This window comes from Argentina silus (genome assembly GCF_951799395.1).
Source record: "Argentina silus genome assembly, chromosome: 13".
Lineage (NCBI taxonomy): Eukaryota > Metazoa > Chordata > Actinopteri > Argentiniformes > Argentinidae > Argentina > Argentina silus.
In genome coordinates, this window is record NC_139667.1 from 4,843,339 (window position 1) to 4,862,895 (window position 19,557).

Genomic DNA, 19,557 nt, shown 5'->3' on the forward strand with positions numbered 1-19,557 from the left:
GCAGACAACAATTGATCACCTGATTTGTATAGAAACTGCCCTTACTGCCCTTAGTGCCCTTCAGTTGCCCCTCACAGACTGATGTCTATCTCATGTCTTCTTTGTCTGATGTCTATCTAATGATGAATGTAATCACAATGTAATGTCACTGGAGATGCTACACTGCATTGAGCCAAAGAGATTGTTTTCTCCCGAAGATTAGTCTAATTCTTGTTTGTGATTTCTGATTAAAAATTCATAATATTAATTGGGGGGGGGGGGCTAAGCTTCTTACAGCGGGATATTGAGAATTATAGGTTTATTCGGAGGGCGCAGAGAGTGGAGTTTAATTTGAATTATTGAAAACATTGCTGGGTTTGGCACGACAAGAGAGCAGTGGAAGAGGAGGCGGGTGTTACTAGGAATAGCAACATGAGATTTAGATCTCCTGTCATTTCTGGAAATATAGCAGTTTACCAGATAATGTTCACACTGACTTTTGCAAAGCAAATGTGAGGGTCAGTTTCCCTGGTGTCTTTGTATCCAGGCATGTCTGTATGAAAAGACTCCACCATTGAGTCCAGCACTGAGACAATAGGCTATAATCAGGGCACCCCAGCTCTCTGGACTCTTTGTCCCTAATGAATCAATCCAGTAATGACATCCTATTAGATCGGAATCTTGCCTTTTTTAAACAACATTTTAACAGGGCTTTTAATCCTGGCACGGTTTTGGTCTGGTACTCTCCCGAACCCCCACACCGTCAGCAGGTCCAGGGCGGGGGGCCAGGTGGTGCTGTGCGCTCGGACACGCGTCCCGTAAACGTCTGCTGGTGGCTCCGACGGGTCTGCAGAGAGCACACAGTGTTTAGACAGAGCCGGAGATTGATCCCTGCACTCAGAGGCAAGCGGCCAGGGCCAAGCACGAAACTAACGCAAACAGGCCCTCTGTGTCACGGCTACACTCACCTCTCTGTGTCTGTGTCTGTCTCTCTCTCTCTCTCTCTCTCTGTGTCTGTCTCTCTCTCTCTCTCTCTCTCTGTGTCTGTCTCTCTCTCTCTCTCTCTGTGTCTGTCTCTCTCTCTCTCTCTCTCTCTCTGTCTGTCTGTCTCTCTCTCTCTCTCTGTGTCTGTCTCTCTCTGTCTGTCTCTCTCTCTCTCTCTCTCTCTGTCTGTCTGTCTCTCTCTCTCTCTCTCTCTCTGTGTCTGTCTCTCTCTCTCTCTCTCTGTGTCTGTCTCTCTCTCTCTCTCTCTCTCTCTGTCTGTCTGTCTCTCTCTCTCTCTCTGTGTCTGTCTCTCTCTGTCTGTCTCTCTCTCTCTCTCTCTCTCTGTGTCTGTCTCTCTCTCTCTCTCTCTCTCTCTCTCTCTCTCTCTCTCTCTCTCTCTCTCTCGACACAAGCCCTAAACTAGGCCTTTAATGCCTTCTGTTTGTTAAAGTTAGGTGAAATTCTCTGATATGTGGTTGGTGGGTTTCTTTCTTTTTATTCTCACAAATGCCCTGTTTGTGTTGATGTTAGCCTGACATTCCGACCCCCCCCCCCCCCCCCCCAAAAAAACAGAAAAACAGCAGCATGACAGTCTGGATTCAGTGCTCAGTGGAGTGATGGATAGAGTCTCGCCAATCTCATAAGCTGCAATGTCGTGGAGCAGGAGCACCAACAAGCATGGAGCAAGATCACACTTGTCTAGTAATGGTAGTAAAGTCAGGCTAATAGGCGGTGCCCGGGACTTCTCCTGCTTCAACGTCTACACTAGGATCAGACTAAAAGCAGCGGTTTTAATTTGATTACGTCGAGTCATTCCTTTTCAAATTGTGCTGAGTAGTTTAATTGATTTTTTTTTTTTTGTTGTTGGTGTAGAAGGATTCTGTTGGTGATTCGTTGCTTCCTTTCTGTATATTAGTAAAACAAAAGAGTGGAAGGTTCTCTTCATGATAAGAAGCGCTCTCCACAGCCTTGTCGGTGATCTGGGCCTCAGACCATTGTGATGCACACAGTGCCAATCACATGCTGAACAACAGGGTCTTCAAAACAGGAAGCTGGCCGATGGCTCAACTCTTTGGCAGTCAGACGTTGCCCTGGTGACCTCGGGGCTTCCTCCAATCACTCCTCACCTCCTGAGTCAGCTGCTCACAGCTCCGGGTTTCACTCTGCTCGCTGGTCAGAAACGCAAGTCATTGTGTGTACTGTGTATGCTCTGCACTTCCACAATGGGTTGTGTGTGTGTGTGTGTGTGTGTGTGTGTGTGTGTGTGTGTGTGTGTGTGTGTGTGTGTGTGTGTGTGTGTGTGTGTGTGTGTGTGCGCGCGACTACAGTTCAGCACACACTGTGTATAGTATAGTCAGTGTGTAATTTAGGCCTAGGGGATTCTCCTGACCTCAGCAGCTCTCACTGTGAGTGCCACCGTAGCCCACAGAACACAAACACTGTCATGTTTCTATTGTGTTCTTTGTCATCAGCAGTCTGATGAGCTGACTTATCACCACACATAGCTAGGAAATCGCTGCCCGAGCCCAAAAGCCCTTTTTAACGTGGTCTTTAAAAACGAGAGTGGATGTGACTCTCTATGTTTCAGTTGCAGGGTGTTTGCCTGTTCTTTCCTTGGACGGCGGAACGTCTCACACTGTGGGGAAGGCTTATCACCACAATGCCGCAACAGCTTGTGCTTGAAGTTTCAAGTAGACATGATTAAAAAGAGATTCCGGTTCACTACACCGGTGTCGGCTCCCCTTCATTCTGCCTGAGGGACGATGTTGACCGTCCTCCCACCTGTGTTTAGCAAACCCTAACCCACCATTTTAAGGACTTGCGTTATGTGGGTCAGTCACGTACACCTGGCTGTCTAATTTTTGTGAGTTGTATGGCGTTTGCAGTGTTGTCTGTCCAGACGGTACTAGCAATAAGGACCAGACAGTGTTCAGGCTCTGTCTTGTGTCTTCAGTGTTTTCTAGTGCCTTAATTTGACGTCTCTCTCTCTTTTGCCAGCGGTGTGGTGTCTCTCTGTATAAGTGATGTTGCTCTGTGTGCTTTCCGGGCGGACCAGGCTGGCATCTTCCTGGTTTATTTATTTGAACAGGAGACAGTTGTCCTCCCGACTCTCCCCTCCCTTCAGGTGGCGGCTGTGTGCTCTGTGTTTGTTCTTAAATCCAGCCATGGGGATAAAAGGAAGGCTGTGATGTTAAACAGGGAGGGCAGTCTAGTGCACTGACACAGGTGTGTGTCTGTCTGTTTGTGTCTGTCTGTGTGTGTCTGTCTATGTGTCTGTTTGTGTGTGTCTGTCTGTGTGCCTGTGTGTGTCTAGTATTGGATGGCCTTCTTGTTCAGTCAACAGATCACAATTGAAGGTGTGGATAGGATGGGCCTATTATGTTGTGTCACGGATGCAAGCATAAACCATAATCTCTCAGAGAAACCTGCCGTGGAGCTCTGCTATTGTTTTGAAAGCACTGCCTTTTACCACTGCTATCACTACCTCCCTCTCTCTCTCTCTCTCTCTCTCTCTCTCTCTCTCTCTCTCTCTCTCTCTCTCTCTCCCCCACTAGATGAGAGGATCTGCTCTCCTCCATTCATGGTTCTAAACACCGAGTGTGGTCCAGACACACTGGAGCAGATTGAGAAGCATGGACTCACATTCCCCTTCAGTAAGTCCCTCTTCCTGTATGGCAGTGATTCTCAACCTTGGGGTCGGGACCCCATGCGGGGGTCCCCAAGTGGAGTAATAAAAATACCTTCAACTTGTAACTCTTGCTCCAGACGAGAGAGAGGGCATGTAGGGGCCTAGCCCAGACCCGATTAGACCCGGCTGATTAAAAAATCAGACGTTCTCCCTCAGGGGGTCGCCAGCCTCAACCTACATTATTTTGGGGTCGTGAGCTCGCCAACATACTTAGATACTCTACTGTATATCTGTGTAAATAGAACTTGGAACTTGGAAGATTTATTTATAGTCAAATTATTTTCAGACCTACAGATACTTTGGCCATCTCATACATCCAAGCTTACAGTTTATGGTGGTGGTGGAGGTGGTGTTAGAAATCAAGGCTGGTGTGTGGAAATAACCTCCTGTTTGTGTCACGTCTACTACTGCCTTACCACACTTCCCCAGCGTTGTGTCTTCTCAATCCGTTGTTCCTCTCTCTCTCTCTCTCTCTCTCTCTCTCTCTCTCTCAGTTTGCAAAACACGAGTGGCCCACGGAACCAACTCCCATGAGGTAAGAGTGTCACAGGGGTCAGAAATGAGTCACACCACAGGTCGTTAGGTCTGCGTAATCAATGGTCGTGCCTCCGACTGGATAATCATTTAACACTGAGTGCACCTTACAACATCATCAAACAAGTGTAGTACAGTACTCATTGTGTCCCTGCTCTCCCAAAATCAATACCTACACGTCTTTCTGCCCACAAGGTAAACACTCATGTGTACACATGTCATTTAAGCCAGTCGGGGCCAGGAAACTTGAACGGGTGGTGACTTGAAATATGTGTCAGGATAATGGTTGAAAGAATAGGAGCAATGTAAACATAGAGGTTTCTATTGATGTACTGTATGCATATAACATTGAGAGAAGAGAATGATTGAGATGAATGTGAAGATGACCATGTCTTCGTCGTCCCCCTCCTCCTCCTCAGATGGCCATCATCTTCAGTGAGGAGGATCTGAAGGACGTGAAGCCTCCGTGTGTGATCCAGAGCTTCATCAACCACAACGCCGTGCTCTACAAGGTGTTTGTGGTGGGGGAGTCCTACACCGTGGTGGAGAGGCCCTCTCTGAAGAACTTCCCAGCTGGACCAGCAGGTGAGGAAGAGGAGGGGGGATTAGGCCCTGGGCGACCAGGCTGTTTATAGGCGTACCTGGTATGCTGAGGAAGAGGCACAGGACTTCTGAGAGGCCCAATAAAAGACCTCCTAAAAGCTTCTTGAAGTCCTTGTGGCCGGACTCCCTTCCTCTTTTAAAAGGCCATTGATAATTGATTAGGTGCAGTGGACTCTTTGTCATGTTGATGTACGTTGGAGGTCCAAGCAAGATGAAGAGCCTAACCCGCGTATATGACGCAATGTCTTTGTTGTAATATTATTATTCTAAGCATCACACGGCAATCATCAAAATTCATGAGGCTGAAGTACCCTGAATGAGACCTTGAATGTGTCAGAAGAAGAAGCTGCCCCATCCATTTGCATGCACTACAGTAAAAGCCCTCATGCAAACCAGTTTGGGCTTCAGTGAAATTGTCTACTTTGCCTTATGCAAAGAGTCAAGGGTCACCCATCTGTGCTGCAGAACAATGCGACAGCAGAGCATGGTAGAGCAGCAAACCCATATCGGTCACACGCATGCACATTCCGCAGCATCACACCTATGCTGTGTACACAGGCAGAAATGTCCAGTCACTGCAACTTCTAAAACCTTTCAAAAGGTGCTTTGTCCTCCAGTTTAAACATATACCAGCCCAGCACTCTGTATTATTGAGCAGGCAGCTAGACAGACAAAGGGAGGGAGGGAGGGAGGGAGGTAGAGAGAGGGAGGGAGAGAGGGGTTGGGTGTTTGTCTAACCACCTCAGTGTTGTGAAAGAGGGACTGGTGTCAGGAGCTGATAAGGTCCCATCCCTCCCACCTACGCTCTCAGCAGAGGTGAACTGTGTCTAGTGTTCAGCTCAGCGTTCCTGGGTATGCTGTGCGTGCGCGTGCGTGCGTGCGCGTCGCAGTCAACAGTATTACTACACAGCATTCAGAACCTTTGAGCACATTTGGACAGTGATGGGATTCAGCAATAAGAAGTCCCTCCACTCCCTTCCCTCACTCAGTCCTTCTGTAATGCCGTCTCTTAGTGTTAATGATGACAAATGAGTTCCTGGCAGTGAAGTTGTTAAAAAAGAAAAGAGAAAAAAAAAGGAACAATTGATTTCTCTCTCTACAATTATAGCACTGAAAATCAATCTGGGTCTTTTTGCTTGAAGGAAACCCCCTGACTGAGTCTAATTAGATCTGGTTGTTCTGCTTGTCCCTCGGTCACATGGGTGGTGATGGTATGATGATTGATTTGGTGTGATGTATGACCATATGGTTGATCTTAAATTGGCCTTAGGCGTTTGTCAATGCCTCTTTTAGTATATTCAATATATCCAAATATATTGAGTCATATCCTGAATATATGTAAAATAGGAACTAAAATGGATGAAAAGCATATAGGATGTTGTCATGTCATGTGGATAGGATCAAGCCATGTGAAAGGGGCCACTGGGCCAGGAATTGCAGGTTTTATATACACTCACTGAACACCTGTACACCCTCTCATGGTGGAGGTGGTGTAATGGTGTGGGGAATGTTTTCTTGGCACACTTTGGTCCCCTTAATACCAATCAATCATCGCTTGAATGCCACAGCCTATTTGAGTATTGTTGCTGACCATGTGCATCCCTTCATGGCCACAATTTACTCATCTTCTATTGGCTACTTCCAGCATGATAATGCACCATGTCACAAAGCAAAAGTTGTCTCAAACTGGTTTCATGAACATGACAATGAGTTCAGTGTTCTTCAGTGGCCTTCCCAGTCACCGGATGTGAATCCAATAGAGCACCTTTGGGACGTGGTAGAACGGGAGATTCACAGCTTGAAAGTGCACCTGAAAAATCGGAATTGCGTGACACAATCATGTCATCATGGACCAGAATCTCAAAGGAATGTTTCCAACATCTTGGAAACATGGAATCAATGCCACAAATAATTGAGGCTGTTTTGAGAGCAAAGGGAGGCCCTACCCAGTATTAGTATAGTGTTCCTAACAAAGTTCTTGTGAGTGTATATGGTACATACTGTACGACAATGATGGGGGTTACTGGTATAGTTACATAACCAGCAAAGATATTCAAGAGTGTCCACTTAAGTGTCCACTTTTTTATTGAAAGCTCAGAGTTGAATGAATAGGATATGAAGCTGATGCACCTATTCATTCATTGTTAATGGTTGCCCCAACTGCCAGAATTTTGTTCATCTTATTGGACTTTGGTAGATGTTTGTTTTTCAGATTAGTCTTTGCTACCTCCTAGTGCCAGAGATGAGAACTGCACATTGATAACAAGTCATTCTGGGGACGGTCAAGAGGAGAAATCGCGTTTGTGTTTCATCACAACCAGCTAACTTGTTTTGGGGTTTTTTCTCTCCATTTCAGACAGACAAGCAATTTTCTTCAACAGTCACAACGTATCAAAGCCAGAGTCATCTTCAGACCTGACATCTGTAAGTTGTGTTTTGAGTTCAGTGTGTTGTGTATCACATGCATTTGGTAGTCAAGTATCTTCCTGTATTGAGTGTCTCTTCGATTATGTATTAAGTCAATCTTTTTCCCCCCCTGTCACAGAGGGACAATGTGGAGGGGGTGTCCCAGCCACCCAGTGATGATGTCATCAGAGAGCTCTCCAGGTCCTTGCGCCAGGCGCTGGGCGTGTCCCTGTTTGGCATCGACGTCATCATCAACAACCAAACAGGCCAACATGCCGTCATCGACATCAATGCATTCCCTGGTGGGTGTTTGTTCCTCTGGCCCCTCACACCGTGTGTCTACCCTCTGGCCCCTCACACCGTGTGTCTACCCTCTGGCCCCTCACACCGTGTGTCTACCCTCTGGCCCCTCACACCGTGTGTCTACCCTCCGGCCCCCTCACACCGTGTGTCTACCCTCTGGCCCCTCACACCGTGTGTCTACCCTCTGGCCCCTCACACCGTGTGTCTACCCTCTGGCCCCTCACACCGTGTGTCTACCCTCTGACCCCCTCACACCGTGTGTCTACCCTCTGGCCCCTCACACCGTGTGTCTACCCTCTGGCCCCTCACACCGTGTGTCTACCCTCTGGCCCCTCACACCGTGTGTCTACCCTCTGGCCCCTCACACCGTGTGTCTACCCTCTGGCCCCTCACACCGTGTGTCTACCCTCTGGCCCCCTCACACCGTGTGTCTACCCTCTGGCCCCCTCACACCGTGTGTCTACCCTCTGGCCCCTCACACCGTGTGTCTACCCTCTGGCCCCCTCACACCGTGTGTCTACCCTCTGGCCCCTCACACCGTGTGTCTACCCTCTGGCCCCTCACACCGTGTGTCTACCCTCTGGCCCCCTCACACCGTGTGTCTACCCTCTGGCCCCTCACACCGTGTGTCTACCCTCTGGCCCCTCACACCGTGTGTCTACCCTCTGGCCCCTCACACCGTGTGTCTACCCTCTGACCCCCTCACACCGTGTGTCTACCCTCTGGCCCCTCACACCGTGTGTCTACCCTCTGGCCCCTCACACCGTGTGTCTACCCTCTGGCCCCTCACACCGTGTGTCTACCCTCCGGCCCCCTCACACCGTGTGTCTACCCTCTGGCCCCTCACACCGTGTGTCTACCCTCTGGCCCCTCACACCGTGTGTCTACCCTCTGGCCCCTCACACCGTGTGTCTACCCTCTGGCCCCCTCACACCGTGTGTCTACCCTCTGGCTTTTCATGTGTATACATTTAGACCACTGGTCTCTTTGGCCTTATGATTCAGTTTACTATCTCTACCATTAAGTAATGATATTGTTTTAGAGGGGGCATTTGCGTGCGTGCGTGCGTGTGTGTGTGTGTGTGTGTGTGTGTGTGTGTGTGTGTGTGTGTGTGTGTGTGTGTGTGTGTGTGTGTGTGTGACTATGTGCATGAACCATGTTTTTGCTTAGACCTAGTAGCCGAGACCTGTGTTGGAAACAGCAGGCTCGATGATGTCACCAGCAGTGTTTTTAAACGAGCGTTGAGCACGCTCAGAAGCAAGTCTAGCGTGCCTCTCTTTTACTAAGGCCGTCGCTATGGTAACGCAGTTCTCGGGTTGCACTCTGATGCCACCTTTGATGGTTGGCGTGTGAGGCGAATGGCAGTGAGCTAATCCCTCCCCTCTCTCCCCCTCAACAGTCACCCTTGCAGCTTTCAGCTTTAATGTTCTCTAAATGCAAGAACTCCTAAATTAACTGCCACGAACAAAAGAATCTGTCACACAAATTTGTCGCAGCAAGAAGAGCCTTTTATTTTAGATGTTAAGCCTTCTACTAATTTGAATGCAGGGTACTTATGTTACTGTACTTTTTGTTTTGCTGTACACTGTTTGTTTTGCTGGAGATGTACTGTACAGAACCAACCAGTGGGGTCTCATTGCTGGCCTCCCTCTGTCTCCAGGTTACGAGGGTGTCCCAGAGTTCTTCAACGACCTCCTGACCCACATCACCAGTGTCCTCCAGGCCCACGCCCCCGACAGCCCCCCAGCCAGCGGGCAGCCCAAAGGCCTGGTGTCCTCCCAGACGCCCAGCGCTATGGTACCCACAGCCCCAGCCCCGGCCCCCCAGGGTTGCTGCAGCATGCTTGGAAAGGAGGCCAGCAGCCCCTGGATCGTGGAGGGTGATGGGGGTCTGAAGGGCCCCCGCCAGAGACTGGGCTGCAACTCAGCCATGTCCCCCAACTTCCAGCAGCACTGTGTCTCCACGATAGCCACCAAGGCATCTTCCCAATGACTGCCCTTCTCCTCCCCTTTAGCCCCCACCCTGTTCTATCCCTGAACAAAAACAGATGTTAATGGTGACAATAATGAATAATAGTCATAATAATTATGATATTAATGATAATATATCTGTAATCAAAAACCCACCTTTCCTATGTAGATATTGATGATGGTGATTTGGGTGTTGGATTTTCTTCTCTGCCTTTTTGTATTTTTTTGTTTTGTTTTGTTTAATAAGACTTACAGTACTGTAATGTGAACTATTGGGAACTCTTCTTAATCGCCGATTTTTGTTTCTCTATGTGAAATCTCTGTAACAAAGGGGGCCCACAGGAGGCAGCGAGAGGGAATGGCTATGTCTGACCTTTGACCTTTGACCTTCTACCGCAGCCGTGAGGAAAAATGTGCCACTGAAAGGGCAATTTCGCATCGCCTGCTCTAGATAGACAACACACACACACACACACACACAGACACACAGGCACACTCTCACAACCTGTTCTGCATTGAAACCATGTGTCTGTATTCTGATCAATACCACTCTGTCATACGTAGAGCCAGGGTGGAAGAGACGTAGGGTAGTGTTGTTAGTCTGGCTATTTAGACACTGCTCCCCTCGCCTGGGGCAGCCGCTTGTGCCAACGGCACTCACAGTAACTGACTTACAGCAGAAGGGCCTCCGATCGGCTCGACAATGACAAACACGTCATTGTGATCTGAGGCTTTTTTTTAGATTAATTGTGATTAGTTGAAATGCTGTTTTATTTTTCTGTGTGCCATCAAAATGACTGTGTGCTCTCAGAGTAGTGCAACGCTGTCGTCATCATGTGGATTTCAGTAGAAACAAAGTTGATTTGAAATAGATCAAGATAATACTGTATGTAGCATGAAAGGCTTAAAATGTCTGCATAAATGTGTCATTACACCTGATATAAACAATTGTCAGTCGTAGAAGAGAAGAAGAAAAAGATTAATCTAATGTGACCAAATTTACTTGAACTCATGTTTATATACACGCCTTTGGCTGTTTATGTCAGGTGTGGTTTAGATTTATGCAGGATGGCACAAACAAGTCCATGTCCCTGCTGCTTCTCTCAGACTTTTATTTGAGTTCCTCCATTAGTGCAGAGAGATGAGAATCACATTCCATTTGTGTCTGTGAGTGTTTTCAAGAAGAATTCCAGAATTTCAGAATTCCAACGCTTCAAACGATCCGATTTGTCAGATACTGTCTCTCCCGTTCTTTAATTAACTGCTCATTCAAAACTCTACAGAAACCTTTGGGCCTCTAGTGCAGTATGTTTAATTAGTATTGTGTCCAGAAAACTAACAATGTTATTCCATTAAATGTAATGTAACATATATTATATGTATAGCCAACTAAATCAACATAAATTATTATTTTTGTTACCATGAAATGATTCCTTGTTATGTCTTGATTATTAAGGATTATTTTTTTCAGCCTTATTCACCGCCTACAATACAGTACATAATTGCACACAGACGGCTAGCACAGGTTAGTTCCTATTCAACGTGGTTAAGCACCCCATAGCCCACCCAGTGCATTCTCTTCTTGTCTTCTCGCTGGTAACGACAGAAGTTGAACTCCCTGTAAACATCGTATTGTCCAGCTGCTGTTCTTGAGTCATTTGAGGTGTCACAGGTTAATGTGATAGAGGGGGGGGGAAAAAACGTCTGATTCTTGCTCCCAATGTTCACTGTGAGATATCCTTTTTTACTTCTATTTTGTTAACGTCTTTGTTCTTACTTCTACGAAGAGCAACAATTTATTTTATTGAGATTTTATGGGAAAATGATTTTTATATAAAGGAGAGGAGCGAGTGATGATTCGAACAAACAATGGGTATTTGTCAGAAGAGTAGTAAAATGGCCGCTCCGGTCGCCTGATGAAACAACCAGAACTATAAGGAGACAGAGAGGCTTCTGGTTGCCCCCTAGCATCCAGTGGGGGTACAACAAAGTGTACCGATTTGGGCATTCCTCTTAGCCCTGCCTCTCCTCCCAGGTCCTAGTGTACTGTAGGTCTTTTGTGTCATCCTCAGCATATAGAGTCTGTAGACTGAGGCTGAATCAACTCAAATGTAAACAGAGGTCTCTTGTGACCAGTGGCCAGGTGAGGGTGACCGACCAACAAAACAGTGTAGCCATCTCATCCGAAGCCCTCTGGGACTACAGCTGAGCGGCAGGGCTCTCAAAGCCTCTCCCAGTGAAGGCCAGATTCTCAACCCTGTCTGGGTGGCTCACTGCAGTATGGGTCTTGACCAAGGAGAGGATATGTTATAACTAAGCCATGCCCAGTATGTTGTTGAAAGATTTACATCAATGTACACCACTATACTGTGTCCTGCGTTGTGTTCTTCATTGTGCTTCTAAATGGGAAATAAATATTACCCCTACTACTACCTTGATCATTTCTCCAACCTGACAATGTCATTGTGCTCTAAGCTTCCACCTGAATGTTTACTTGGAAATGTTCTATATAGTATATGTGTATGTATACAGTATATTGTACACATATGCATACATACGTATATGTTGTTTTGTATCAGTTCTATAAGGAAAAAAAATCAAATCCACAATTTTTGTGACCTTTTTTATTAAATGGCTAAACCAACTGGGCAAAAAAATAAACCGAAAAAGTATGAACCTACATCTGAGCAGTGTGATTTCTTGAGTTCATGAATGATGTCCTTGGTGTTAAGATTTCCATTACTGTGCTTCAGCTGTGTAAGGGGATCAATAACAACAACTGAAACACAACCAAACCTGCAGATGTTTATTTCTTCAGCTTTTTTTATGCATCTGATACTGCATTGAGCATATGGTTTGACAACAGTAAAAAAAGTATAGCAAGACAGACAAGACAAGGCCTTATGTATACAAACTATTCAACATTACAAAGATGAGACTGTACATGAACACTTTATAAAATATATATATTTTTCATAATTAGTCATCTGTACAAGAAAAAAGGTCATATTTACAAGCACACTTGATGAGAGGAATGCGTCCCCCAACACAACAGACAGGCTATGAAAGGCTTCCTGCTGGATCATGGCTGTACTGGGATGTGTCAGGGTGACAGGGGCTTTGTCTGAGGTGGCTGTGATTCAGCGGCGTGCTGCTGGACTGGCCAACAGCCCCAGGATGGTGGAGAGACATTGCAGCTTCTCCTTCACAGGTTCTGGCAACTTCTCATTCTCCTTGTACCTGGTGCAAGACATGCAGAAAGGCACTTAGGCAATGACAGTTTGTCTCAACAACCATTCTGCCTGGTTATAATTGATCATTTCAGACCATCATTCATCTACTTCATTCATATACTTAACAGTCCCTCCTAAAGACCACTTCACCCTCACTACCCCCCCTATACTAACCCTAAACCTCTTCACCCTCACTACCCCCCCTATACTAACCCTAAACCTCTTCTCCCCTGTTACCCCCCTGTACAAGTTCTCTCCTGCTAATAAAATATATTTATATATTCAGAAGATTAATATTATCAGGTTTTGGCTATGTTTCAGATTTTTCAGTCTAATAATGGCTTCCTTGACTTTCATTGACACCTCTTTGGTCCTCATGTTGACAAACTCCCAAGGCAAATCCAAAGCTGAGAATCAATATGACACATTGACAGCTCTCTTACGCCTGCACAGATGATGTGACGGAACACACCTGACTTACCAGAAACACCTGCCAAGCCAATTGTCCCATTACTTATGAGTGTCCTAAAGTAGGGGGACTATGCATAAAAGGTGTAAATTCTGAATGATGAAACCAGTATGTACACAAACACCATCAAATAAAAGCTGAGATTCTCTCCTTTAACCTCATAGTAATTGTTTGATTTAAGATTAAAGCGTTGAATAAAATTAAAAAAAATGCTTCACTGTCCCATAACTTATGCAGGGCACTGTAAGTGAATGAGTTAGGAAGCTAAATAACAAGGACACCAGTTCCTGAGGCGTCGGTGTTGTGCGTACCTGGTGGTCTGCCCTTCTGGGGACGTGTAGGTGATACAGGAGACCCCCGCCTGCACCACCAGCTGGGATCCATCGTTGAACTGCACCCACACCTCTCCACTCGTCAACTGTCAATACAAACACACACAGGCAAACGCGATATTACCCAATGAGACAACACTTGAGACAGAATTACCCAATGAGACAACAGTTGAGACAGAATCCTTGAGCCGTGGCGTGTGGCTGCTCATCAGAAGCCAGTCAGAACACATTTTGGAGAGGCCCTCTATTCATTACCTGTGAAGCCCAACCGATGTTTGGCACAAAGACAGACTTGAGCACTTTCCCTGTGTTGGCCTTGTGATCCTGTTTGACAGACAGCGGGGAGCAGTTCTTAGTCAGGCTGGTCGAGGTGTAGTCAGACCCATTGTAGGAGATCATCTAATGATTGGGGGGACAAAAACCCAAACATTTAGCAAAAAAAAAATTACCTGACAAAATAACAAACATTAATAGCTGAAGGTATCCATTTTGTCATATTGTGTGGGGGTAAACATACTGAAGGAGTGATGTGTGGGGGCTGGGGCGGTGATGCCACATCAGCAGGGGCAGGCTGGGACGACGGGCAGGGGGAGTCTGGGTTGGCAGGCCTCCTAGGAGACACAAACACATTGCAACGCAAGATTAGCCAAACAAGACATGCGCCGCCGGCCTGACAGGCCTGACACAGGATTGCTTCACAGTTTTGGAAGCAAAACACGAGTGGTTGACTGATGAACTGTGAAGAACTCACACAACTGCTTAGAGTTGGTTCAGTACATGAGTTGACTTGAAAAAGGAATGTCAACATTAACAATCACAGAGACCGTCGTTTCTCTCTCTCTCTCCTTCTCTCCCTCCCTCCCTCTCCCCTCCTCTCTCTCTCTCTCTCTCCCTCCCTCCCTCTCCCCTTCTCTCCCCCTCACCTGCCGATGGTGATGGGGAAGAAAGGAGTGCCATTGGCACTGCGCTGCTCCTCTGCAGCGATGGCCGCCTCCAGAGACAGACACATGCTGTGGCCCTCGTCAGAGAGCTCCACATACAGCCTGCTCTCTGGGCTGAGGCCACTCAGCCCCACCTCCCCCTTCACCGTGTAGGACTTCCCACTCTTCTCCACCACCCGCACCAGCTCCGACGTCTTGTGGTTCTTGGCTCCTGTGAGAGTATAAAAGGAGGAATCAGGGGGGTCAGTATCATCATCATCATCGTCATCGTCAGACGACAGATATAATACTCTACACCCAGGAGGATACGAGTACATGTTCTACTTCAAGGTCATGATGTGTTTTTTATAAGACACTACAGGCTCACCATCATAGAAGCACACCTCCAGGTCTGCACAGGGGGAGTTCTCCATCAACATACACTTAGCATACTTGGTGTAGAGTGTGACTTTAGGAGTCTTCGATTTCACCAGCTGCACAAACTTGGAGGCATACTGGTACTTCTTCCAGTACTTCTCTGTGGATGGAAAAAACCGGCACATTCTTAGTGACGGGATCAATGTTTGTTTTACCGGATCATTTCACATCAGGCTTTTTTCATTACACTGCAAGTGACATTTGGGTGTACCTGGCAGATCCTCATAGCTGCAGATTAGAATGTCTTCAGGAGGAGCAGGGGGATGGTCAAGCACAGGAAAACCCTTTCCCTCGTTGGGCTGGTATATCGTGACCTACAAGAGCAGGGTCAAAAGGTCAAATAAAAGTCACTGTCATTCCAGACACCATTATCACACATTCCCTCTCAGGGTCATGACACGTTATTACTGAGACTCACCATTGAGCCATCGCAGGAAATCCTGAGGACCTCTTTGACCCTCTCCTGGCTGCCCTGCCCCTTCAGCAGCTCCATGCACACCTCTCCCGTATCAAGGATACTCACCTGGAGGAAATAAAACCGTAAAAGACAGCTCATCAGTGATAGCAGTAGAAGCATAGAAAAGCAAAAAAATGTTTTTTGTTTTTTTTATATGTTTTTACAGCATTTCTGCTTTATTGGGATAGAGACAGTAGGATGGGAGAGAGAGGAGGGATGACATACAAGACGTGTCAGGGGTCGGAATCAAACCAGGAATCTTGCGACTATGTGGTATGCGCATTAGTGTGCTACGCCACTAAGCACCCCCAAAAAAGGACTTCTGAATAGAACAGTCCTGGAAAGAGTGCTGTAAAGACAAGCAGATCAGTGGACTCTCTCTCTCATAGGGGGTCTGTCTTACCACCGCGTTTTTGGTCTTCTGTCTGATGGGTTTCAGCCTGGAAGCACACAGGGGCGGGAGCACGTTTCTCAGGGACTTCTTCTCCTTCTCCACACCTGGTTTGGTCTTGGACAGACACTGCGACTCGCCCCCATGAGCTGGTTGAAACTCCCCCCCGACCACATTCTCCCTGTAGGGGTCAGGGTGGTGGAGGTGGTGCTGGTTGTGGTGATGATTGGTCGGTTTGTCAGACCACGAGTTGTGCACACCGAGAGGCTCTCTGCCGCTGTGGAAGCTCCCACTGCTGCTGTGAGAGCTGACATCTGTGGGCCTGGGAAACGAGCCTGAGGAAAGGGGAGAAAACATTTATAAATTAATAAATTATAAATAAAATAATGTAAAAAACTGTAAAGCTTTCCTCTGTATAACATTTTCTAAAAATCAGCACAAAGCAATAAAAAAAAAAACAGAGAAATCAACAATTACCTTCTTTACTATAGCAATTCTGTACCACCTCTGACTCCTGTAACCACAGGTTTTGTCGATGTGCTTGTTGTGTGGAGAATAAACATCCAGAGCTGCGGGAATAAAGATACATTGTAATGAGTTAGCCAGTCTAAGACACTGCAATCTAGAAATCCAACTCACACTGCACTGCACTCCAAATCCACTAGTATGACATCTTACCTGGCTGCTTGTTTGACAGGGGGTGAGGGGAGCCTTCCGTGCTCTGTGAAGGGGTGCGGAGCATCCCTGTAGCTGGAGGACTGGGGGAAGGCCAGTCTCCCTGAGCCAGTCAGCATCTCCTCTGAGTGGCACCTCTCCAGCTCCATCTGACCCATCCCCTGAACTGGTGGGACAGAGGCACCCGAGCGGTCTGAGGAGTGGGCCCTCCTTAGGTAGCGAGAGTGGGGTCGTCCACTCTCTCCGTCCTGAGCTGCTCTGCTCCTGCCTACTCTGTGGGGCCCATCTGGATGCTGCTGCTGCTGTTGATGCTGCTGCTGCTGCTGCTGCTGCCATTGCTCCCCTCCCTCATAGCAGGCATTGCTGTGTTGGCGGGTCATGGTGGGGATGGGCGTCATGCGGTTGGGCAGGGCGGGTCCTATCACATGCCTGGCTCTCTTCTGGAGGCGGCTGCTGCCGGAGGTTGACACGGTGCAGCCTGTGGAGATGGTGGCGATGCCACTGTCCATGGAGCCTTCGTCCCCCAGGCCCAGCTCCTTGGTCCTGGCCACCAGGCTCTGGGTCATGAAGGGGTGTTCCAGCACGGCAGACAGGCTGGGCCGTTGGGCAGGGTCCTTCGTCAACAGCTGGTGGATCAGGTCCTGGGCCTCCGGGGACACATGTGCGGGCATCTCATACTCTCCCAGGACCACCTTATTGAGGGTGCGCTTGACCGTGTCTGTGTCAAACGGGGGCCGGCCCATCAGGAAAGCGTAGAACATGCAGCCCAGGGACCAGACATCGCACTCCAGCCCGTGCGCGCTGCGGGTCACCACCTCCGGGGAGATGTAGTTGGGTGTGCCACACATGGTGAAGTGCTTCTCACTGGGGAGCTTCAGCTGGGTAGCCAGGCCAAAGTCAGCTATCTTTACGTTCATCGTGCTTGTCAGCAGCAGGTTGGACAAGGTCAGATCCCGATGCATGATGCCGTGTGTATGCAAATACAGCATACCTTTCACTATCTGATGCATGAAGTGCCTTGCTGTGACGAGACAATAACACAGGAATGAATTGTTATGAGAGAGAATGTGAACATAGTGCAGCCCTAGCATCATTTGTATAATAATCATTCTATTTTTACCACTGATGAAAGAAAAAAAGCTCTTCTCAGATATAATATCACGCTTCTCTCACCTTCATCCTCTGAGAAGGGCATCTTCCTGTCTTTCAAGTATCGACTCATCTCTCCATTATGGCACATCTCCAACACCAAGTACACATAGTTGCTGTCTTCAAAGTAGTTGTACAGCTTAAAAAGGCACACACAGACAAATCAGAACACAATTAATGTTAAAGCATGATCAGGAGATTTTCCTGATCACATGGCCCTTGATAGGCGGCAGTTTATTACTTTTCAGCATTACAATGTGTTTGGTAACCATTTTAACTGTGGTTACAGTAGATTCGCCATTATGTCCTACCTCAAGTATTGATGGGTGTTTCAATCTGCATTGAATCTCCACTTCGTTACTCACACGCTGGACCATGGAAGCTTTGTGCATGGCTTTTTTGTCAATCTGTAAGGAAGGAAATAATAGAGGCAATTATATGTAGCTGCAATTATATGTCAGTCCATATGTGCTTTATTCACTGCTTTAGTCTTGCTGTTAGCAGCCAATCTGTTCTCCACAAAGAGAAGCTGAGTGCAGTCCATAGGGACCGTAGTTGGCACATGAACCTGAGGGAAAATATGGGGAGGTTCTATTAAACACACCACCTGGTAGTGGGAGCACACAGCATACAAGTAATAGAGTGAGTCTTGTTGACATCCACCTGAAGAGTACATATGGTTTTAAAATGATCAGTCTATGTTTCAGTTATGTCTCCCCACTGTCTGGTGACTGTTTGACGATAACGTCTTTAATTCTGGTGCTTTAGCATGAGTTTTGTAGTTCCTGGGGAGCAAAATAAGCCCAGAACAGGATGGAACAAGATTATCCAGTACAACAAGCTATGCAATAGTAGAAAGACAGTACAGAGATAAGAGGTGTAATTCTTACCATTTTGATCGCAACCTCCAAGCCAGTGTTCACTGACTTTGCCCGGTAAACACATGCAAAGGAGCCCTTGCCAAGGAGGGTAAGAACTTTGAAATCCTGATGATGAGAATAAAAACATTCACAGACATGCAAGGTGCAAACTTCTCAGCTATAAATCCTATTTACTGATGATCAAAACGATCAATTACAGCAATCTAGAATAATGAACCGAGCTGCCTCCAAAAACAGAACCCTTGGTACCTAGAAACAGGAACCTGTTGCTGTCATTTGTTTTTGACAGCAGCGGTTAAACGCCCACATGATACCTCAATCTTTAGATCATCAGTTGTAGATAAGATTCTCTCCTCATCTTTGGCGAGTTTGTACTTAGTTGTTACGTTTTGAAAGAAATAATGAAGAACTTTGTCAAACATCTTCCCTGGGGTCTGTGCCATGTAGACCACTACCAAGACACTAGTGCAACAGTGGATTGGTCGTCAATGTTCATCTAGCTGGCTACACAACATTACTAACTGCCAAGCAACGATTAGTCATCTACACCTGACGCCGTCATATGGCCAACCAAAACCTTTAATTATCCCGGCTCTGCTCCCGCTAATGAAGCGGTCATTACAACGCTTGTCTCCAGGCAACATGAACGCGGAGCGGTCTCAGGGGAGCAGTGAAGGACCCATCTAGCTAACGTTAGTCGTTAACAGCAAGCCTCTCGAAGCAGCACTCCACTGAGCTAAATAGTATTGCAAGTTCCTAGCTACTGTAGTAGTTTAAAAACACAATTCCAGTCATTTAACCCGAAGCTAACATTTGCTTACAAACAATAACATTAGCATGCTGGCTAACTAGCTGAGAAGTAGCATAATAGCTCGCAACTCACCTCGATTTTATCGCCGATGGAAACACTCATCTTGCTTATTATTCGTCTTGCCAATACGTGCAAAATATAGTTTAATACATGTTACCGGCATACATATATCAAATGACTTTTGTTAAAAACAAATATATGATGTTCTTATATTCCCCTCCAAAACTTTGCCATTTCTTCCATTTTGAAAATATCCGCCCGTTAACTCGTCACTGCCGACGTCGCGCAGCAACAGGGGAGTAGCCACACCCACTCCCAGGTCGCGCCTCCAGC

General features: G+C 47.0%; 2 protein-coding genes across 3 annotated transcripts in view; one reads left to right on the forward strand and one right to left on the reverse strand.

The window, feature by feature from the left end:
- itpk1b (inositol-tetrakisphosphate 1-kinase b) overlaps nt 1-12,148 on the forward strand; it is a 38,115-nt gene extending 25,967 nt beyond the window's left edge. For both annotated transcript variants that reach the window (XM_083683891.1, XM_083683892.1), the window contains exons 6-11: nt 3,519-3,617; nt 4,147-4,187; nt 4,606-4,771; nt 7,146-7,213; nt 7,335-7,497; nt 9,159-12,148. In XM_083683891.1, coding sequence (XP_083540017.1) covers nt 3,519-3,617; nt 4,147-4,187; nt 4,606-4,771; nt 7,146-7,213; nt 7,335-7,497; nt 9,159-9,490 — 869 coding nt within the window. In that variant the 3' untranslated portion in view covers nt 9,491-12,148. The remainder of the gene's footprint in view (nt 1-3,518; nt 3,618-4,146; nt 4,188-4,605; nt 4,772-7,145; nt 7,214-7,334; nt 7,498-9,158) is intronic.
- Nucleotides 9,675-19,451, reverse strand: plk4 (polo-like kinase 4). The gene is made up of 15 exons (XM_083683890.1): nt 19,297-19,451; nt 18,423-18,518; nt 17,844-17,939; nt 17,557-17,671; nt 16,387-17,404; nt 16,186-16,277; nt 15,721-16,043; nt 15,279-15,383; nt 15,072-15,174; nt 14,811-14,960; nt 14,426-14,654; nt 14,020-14,113; nt 13,758-13,901; nt 13,482-13,588; nt 9,675-12,708 (listed from the first exon to the last, which is right to left on the reverse strand). The coding sequence occupies exons 1-15, from the start codon at nt 19,324-19,326 to the stop codon at nt 12,609-12,611; spliced, it is 2,802 nt and encodes a 933-aa protein (XP_083540016.1). The 5' UTR covers nt 19,327-19,451; the 3' UTR covers nt 9,675-12,608.
- Between the last annotated feature and the right edge of the window lie 106 nt (nt 19,452-19,557).